The sequence below is a fragment of the Symphalangus syndactylus genome, chromosome X (genome assembly GCF_028878055.3).
Source record: "Symphalangus syndactylus isolate Jambi chromosome X, NHGRI_mSymSyn1-v2.1_pri, whole genome shotgun sequence".
Taxonomy (NCBI): Eukaryota; Metazoa; Chordata; class Mammalia; order Primates; family Hylobatidae; genus Symphalangus; species Symphalangus syndactylus.
Window position 1 is genome coordinate 77,787,733 of NC_072447.2, and position 6,856 is coordinate 77,794,588.

The following is a 6,856-nucleotide window of genomic DNA, read 5'->3' on the forward strand; positions in this document are numbered from 1 at the left end:
TTGCACTCCAGCCTGGGTGACAGAGCGAGACTCCATTCCCCGCCCCCCCCCCAAAAAAAGAGTAAACTGAAAGGACTGTGTTTGCCGGAATGTAAGTAAATGTCCTTGTTCTGATGCACAAGTTAATGGTTCCCTGGTGAAGGGACCTGAAAGACTGGAGAAAAACGCACTGCTTCCTCAACAATAGGGGCAACGCCAAGTCCAGGGTTAGAGCACATTCAGCGGTGTAGTATCTGTCATGTGGCTGTCAGGCATGGCTACTGCCTGCATTGTGTACAGACTTGGAAATAAAGTCTGCTGTCAATCAGCGAAAGACTACAAGCCCAACTGCCACACACGTTGCAGGAAGGCCATATTTGAATCCCGCCAAAAACCTTTGCTGTGGGGTCCAATGGGCTCATACTTCCGGTCTCCCAACAGCCACTCCTAGCACTGGGCATGCTTGCGGGGGAGTGGCCATGGAGACACAGTGACCAATGGCAGAGAAGAATGCGAATGGGGGAGGGGAAGCGGTGGCTGAGGTGAGCCCACAGCAGCGGTTATAGCCGGCTGAGGTGAAAGAGAGCGACCGTTAAGGCAGGCTGAGGACTTCTGGTCTGTTCGGTACTTGAACTGCCAGCAAATTTCAACTCCCGCTTGCCATTCAACATCATGGATGATCCGAAGAGTGAACAGCAGCGCATACTGCGCCGCCACCAACGCGAGAAGAAGGAGCTGCAGGCCCAGATCCAGTTCTTAAAAAACTCGGTCCCCAAGACCGACAAGACGAAAAGAAAGCAGTTGCTCCAAGACGTGGCCCGCATGGAGGCCGAGATGGCTCAGAAGCACCGGCAGGAGCTGGAGAAGTTCCAGGACGACAGTAGCCTTGAATCTGTCGTCGAAGACCTGGCCAAGATAAATCTGGAAAACCGGCCTCCCCGCCCCTCCAAAGCCCACAGAAAGCGAGAAAGAATGGAGTCCCAGGAGAGGGAGGGCCAGGAGAGCATCTTCCAGGCCGAGATGTCGGAGCACCTGGCCGGCTTCAAGCGCGAGGAGGAAGAGAAGCTCGCCGCCATACTGGGAGCCAGGGGTCTGGAGATGAAAGCGATCCCGACCGACGGCCACTGCATGTACCGCGCCATCCAAGACCAGCTGGTGTTCAGCGTGTCTGTGGAGACGCTGCGCTGCCGCACCGCCAGCTACATGAAGCAGCACGTCGACGAGTTCCTGCCCTTCGTCAGCAACCCCGAGACCGGCGACTCCTTCGGCTACGACGACTTCATGATCTACTGCGACAACATCGTGCGCACCGCGGCATGGGGAGGCCAGCTGGAGCTGAGGGCCCTGTCGCACGTCCTGAAGACCCCCATCGAGGTGATCCAGGCCGACTCGCCCACCTTGGTCATCGGGGAGGAGTACGTCAAGAAGCCGATCATCCTGGTCTACCTGTACTACGCTAACAGCCTCGGCGAGCACTATAACTCCGTGACACCGCTCGAAGCCGGCGCCACCGGGGGCGCGCTCCCGCGTCTCCGCTAGGCCCCAAGGCGCCGAGCAGCCCTGGGGAACCGTCGCCGTCGCCGCATCTCCTCAGTAGGCTCAGTTTATTTTCCCCTTTTGCTTTTCTGTTGTTGTTTTTTTTTCCTTCCTTTTAATCAAAACTACCCCCCCCCGCCCCGCCCCCGCTTTCCTGACCTTGCTGCTTTCACGGGGTGGGAAACGAAATTCGAGGGAAATTCCCTGGAAATATGAGGGAAATCTCTGCATTGCACCACCAGAGGGGCATAAATTTGATAAGTTCTAACCTCGTCTTGCCCTTAAGGGTCTTTACCTCCCTCACCCACTAAGATTTGGTCATGTTGCGTATAACTTAACGACAAAAATGGAAATATTGGCCGGGCGCGGTGGCTCACGCCTGTAATCCCAGCACTTTGGGAGGCCGAGGTGGGCGGATCACGAGGTTAGGAGTTCGAGACCAGCCTGGCCAACACGGTGAAACCCCGCCTCTACAAAAAAAATACAAAAATTAGCCGGGCGTGGTGGCGGGCGCCTGTAGTCCCAGCTACTCGGGAGGCTGAGGCAGGAGAATCGCTTGACGGGAAGCGGAGGTTGCAGTGAGCCAAGATCGTGCCTTTGCACTCCAGCGTGGAAGACAGTGAGACTCCGTCTCAAAAAAAATGAAAAATTAGCCGGGCGCAGTGGCGGGCGCCTGTAATCCCAGCTACTTGGGGGGCTGAGGCAGGAGAATCAATTGAACCCGGGAGGCGGAGGCTGCAGTGGGCCGGGCTCGCACCGCTGCACTCCAGCATGGAAGACAGCGAGACTCCGTCTCAAAAAAAAAAAAAAAAAAAAGAAAGAAAAAAAGGAAATGTTAAGTTTCATGTGTTCTGGGAAAAATAAATCTAGTAGACTAGCTCGGGGAGTCTTCAGGTTTTCCTATGAATATCTTGGATTACTTAGACAAAATTGGAGTTTATGTGATCAAAATGCCTTGTGAAGGCCTTTTGCTGAGTTTTGGGGGGAAAGATTGTCATGGTTTGCTTTTTACTTAAGCTAGGCTACTCAGGAGATGTCTCAAGTTATGAACAAGAGATCCGCTAGTACTTTGTTTTGTTTTTTTTCATCAAAACTTGTGCGGTTCCTAATTAATTTTAGTTGCTCCCATGTTTGCTAATTCTAAATAACAGCCTTTGTTAAACTTGTAAGGTAAATCTGTTAAATAGAGAAAGTAAATTTAGATAAACTGATAGGCTAGATAAGGTTTACTCTAAGACGTGAAAGATCTGAACTTAATTTCCTTTACTAAAGGTAGGAAGAGATATGACTTTATTCAAATAGTTGATACGTTTCATTATCTTTACAACTAGTATAAAGAAAAAAGAGACACATTGATAGGTAATTTACTTACTCTAAGGGGTGAAGATCTGAATCGAGTAAGTTTCCTTTATTCTTAGAGATATAAAAGGCTATGACTTTATTCAAGTACTTGATTGACCTTATTATATCATCTGGTATGAAGTGTGAAAGATATGAATGTAACAACTTTCCTTATTTCTTAGAGATAGAGAAATATCTAAAAAGATTCTTTAAAATATTAAAGTTTTGTTCTATTTTGTTACATCAAAAGTGAACAATATACTTTTGTTATTTGAGACTTGTTAATATCCTTGAATTTTCCAAAAGAATATAAAGTGAAATGATTTACAGTCAACAACTTATGAAAATTTTAATCTTTACTTTCTGTAATTCAGTGAGATTAATTTTGGAAAGTCTTTCTACATTCCAACTGCTCTAAGATAAAATATACATGTTTTTAAAAGTTTTTAAACATGTAGTTTGTTCAAAAATAAAAACCATTTAAAAAATACCTGCTTCTCTGTTTTTGTGTAGCTAACTTCATACAGAGTTTACATCCCAGGATCTACTTCAGCAAAGGAATCCTGGAGGGTTAGGGAGCATAGGCCTGTTGGGGGTGGCGGGGTGGTGGTTGCTGACTGGGGACAGGGGCAAAGACTGCTGAAGGGCTCTAGAAATGGGAAAGGTGCTCTACTTCAGTGGGCTGCATAGGATCAGGGAAGGGGGTGACAAGCTAAAAGAAGAGGCCTGGCTAGGGTAGGGGACCTTCATGGACAAAGAGGCCCAGCTGGGTAGCGGGGGCACAGGCTAGGAAAGAAGGCCTGGCTGAGGGAGGATGCCTGGAAAAGGTCCAGGCTGGAGGCTGGGGCATGGGCTGCTGAAGGGTTCCTGGTAGGAGAAGGTGGCCCAGCTGGGGCAGGCTGGAGAAGGAGAGGAAGGGGGCCTGGCTTGGGAGGGGAAGCTGTTTGGGAACTGGGCTACAGTCTGGGGAAGGGGTCCTGGCAGGGGTGGAGTTGGGTGGAGAAAAGGGCAGGAAAGGGGGCTGGGTCAAGAAAGAGTCACTGGCTATACAAGGAGGAATAGGCTGACCAGGGGGCAACTCAATGGGACAAGACGCCTGGTAGCAACGGGTCTTTGGCTACTGAATGGGGAAATGGCTCAGGCAACCTGCCTGGCCAGGGGAATTGAAGGGAATTGGGAAATTGGGCCTGGATAGGGAAGGGAGCCTCACTGGGGAGGGCACACAGGCTGAAGAAGTGCCATATGGTGTGGAGGGGTCATGGAAGAAGGAAGCCTAGCTGGGATGGGAGGAGGGGGGACCTGGCTGCAAGGGTGGGGGAACGCTGGCTGGGAAAGGTGGCTGGGCTGATAATGCAGGCTTAGGTGACCAAAGGGGCCAAGCATGGAAGTGGCCTTGGCAGGGCAAGGAGGAAGATCTTGGGGAAGAGGGAACAGGCTAGGGAGGCACAGGCAGAGGAAGGGGACAAGGCTCGGCAAGGGAACCTGGCTGTGGACTGGGACATGGGGTGGGGAAGGAAGCCTGGCTGGGAGGGGCATAATAGGTTGAGCGGGGGTGGGGGGAACGGGTTAGGGAAGAACTGGCTGGTCAAGGGAAGGAGGCCCAATTGAGTTAGGAGCCAAAGGATGAGAAAGGTGTTCCTAGCTGTTAATGAGAGGAAAGGCTGGGGAAGAACGCCCGGCCGGCGGAGGGGACATGGGCTGTCCAGTGGAGTCCAGGCTGGAGAAGGCACTGGACCAGGGAAGGAGATCTAGCAGGAAAGCAAGCATAAGCTGGGGAGGAGGACATAGACTCGGGGAGAAGGACATAGATTGGCGGAGAGGGCGAGACTGAGGAAGGGTCCCAGACATGGGGATGTGCCTGTCTTGTAAAGGGACCACAGTCTTGAGAGGCTGGCACAGTCTATGGAAGACAGATGGGTGTGGGGTAGGGAGGATTGTGGAGTAAAAAGACCCTTTAGGGAAAGGATGCCTAACTGGAGAGGGACTCTGACAGCGGAAGGGGATGGGGAGGGAGGCACAGACTAGGAAAGGGAACCTGGTGGTGGGAGAGGTTTGAATACCGAGAAGGACATAGGCTAGAGATGGGATCATAGGCAGGTTAGTGGGCCCGGCTGGGAGAGGGGGCCTACCAGGCAGAGAGAGCTTGCTAGGAAAGAGATCATGCCTGGGAATGAGGGCCTCTCCCCCTGACGGGAACTTGGCTGAGGAAGGGCACGTGGTTGAGAAAACGGGCTTAGTTGTGGAGGGGGACACAGGATAGGAATGGGGTCTGGTTGGGGTAGGGGCAATAGGCTGGACAAGGGGCCTGGGCAGGCGAAGGCTGTGGAAAGAGGCCTGCCTGGAGAAAGGAGCACAGACTGGGGCAGAGGGCACATTGGGTGAGGAGAGCTTGGCTACAGGAGGGCGATGGCTAGGAAAGGGTTCCTAGCCGGGGAAGTGGACTTGGCTTAGCATGGGGCACATGTGGGTGAAGGGATCCTGGTGGGAAAGATTGCATGGCTGGGGAGGCCACTGGGCAGGTGAGGGAGAGCTGAGAGAAGATGCCTGACTGCGGAAGGAGGTGCTGGCTGGGAAAGGCCAGCAAAGGGGCAACTCCTTGGAAAAGTGGTCCAGTTGAAAAGGGGAAAGGCTGGGGATGGGTGCCTGGCTGTGGGAAGGGGACATAGAGTTGAAAAAAGGCCTGGGCTAGGGAAGGGCAGACTGGCTAAGGAGGCTGTCAGCAGGATCTCAGGTTGGGGAATAGGCTGTGGCTGGGGTTGAGGCTGTCCTGGGGAGAGGAAGGAAGGAGGGGCATCCAGTGCGGGTACAGGATGAGGAGGAAGCCCCACTGAGACACAGACTGGGAACCCAGCAGTAAGTGGTTAGAGGGCAGAGAGGTGCGCACAGACTGGTCAGATGGCTAAGAAAGGGGCCAATCTAAAGAGGACACAACTTGAGGAAGAGGGTCTGGCTGGGGAAAGGGGCCCTGGGCAAGGGGACATAGGCTAAGCAAGGAAAATAAAGTTGGGTCGTGGAGCCTGCCTGGAGATAGGGATATTGGGCAAAGGGGACCTGGCAGGAGAAGGGGCACTGGCTGGGACAGAATTCCTTCATGGTCCAGGACAGGCTAGAGACAGGAGTTCAGGCTCAGGAAGGCTGCCTGGTTGCCGAAGAGGGCCTACCTGTCCAGGGGGCACAGGCTGGGGAGGGGCAACAAGCTGGGGAGGGGCAACAAGCTGGGGCAGAAAGCCTGGGTAGGGTTGCTGCAGAAGGCAGTACTGGCTGGGAAATGGGGCCTGACTGGGGAGGCCTATCAGTAGGTATAGGGGAACCATGTCTAGCAGGGCAAGGTGACCTGACAGGAGAAGTGGCCTTGGCTGGGGAAGGGGGCCTAGCTGGGAGGAAAGGTATATAAATGGATGAAGGGGGCCTGGCTAAGTGAGGGGGCCTGACTGAGAAAACGGGCATGACTGGGTTCCAGGGAACAGGCAGAATCAGGGCTCCTGATGAGAGAAGGGCAGGCAGCATAGGGTGGGGATCGGGTGGAGAAGGGGGACTCCCTGAGAAAGGAGGCCTAGGTCTAGAAAGGAAATAGACTGAGGAGCAAGGTTAAGGAAGCGCAGCTGGGCAAGGAAGGGGGAATAGGCTGGTGACAAGGACACTCATTGCTGAAGGGAGCCTAGTTGGCATAGGGTATAAGTTGGTATAGGATGAAAAAGAGTTTCCTGGCTTTTGAAGAGGGGAGGGCAGCTGCCTGGGGGCAGAGGCACTTGCTAGGCAAGGGGTTCACAGGGTATGGGGGGATGGCTGGGGATTGGGCACAGCTGTGGAAGGGTGCACTGGCTGGGAAAGGGGGCATAGGCTGGGCAGGGGTCTTAAGTGGAGAAGCGGCATAGGTTGCTGAAGAGGGCACTGCCTGGATAATGTGAGCCTTGCTGGGGGTTGGGCTGGTACAGCCCAAAAAATTCTGTGACAGATGGCACCAAAGATGGTAAAGTCCCATTTTACAGGCTTGTCCCTG

At 53.2% G+C, this 6,856-nt stretch overlaps 1 protein-coding gene across 1 annotated transcript; it reads left to right on the forward strand.

The window, feature by feature from the left end:
• The first annotated feature begins 555 nt into the window (after nucleotides 1-555).
• On the forward strand, nucleotides 556-2,991 carry OTUD6A (OTU deubiquitinase 6A). The gene has a single exon (XM_055267231.2). It carries the CDS (start codon nucleotides 652-654, stop codon nucleotides 1,516-1,518), a length of 867 nt encoding a protein of 288 aa, XP_055123206.1. The 5' UTR covers nucleotides 556-651; the 3' UTR covers nucleotides 1,519-2,991.
• The last annotated feature ends 3,865 nt before the right edge of the window (nucleotides 2,992-6,856 follow it).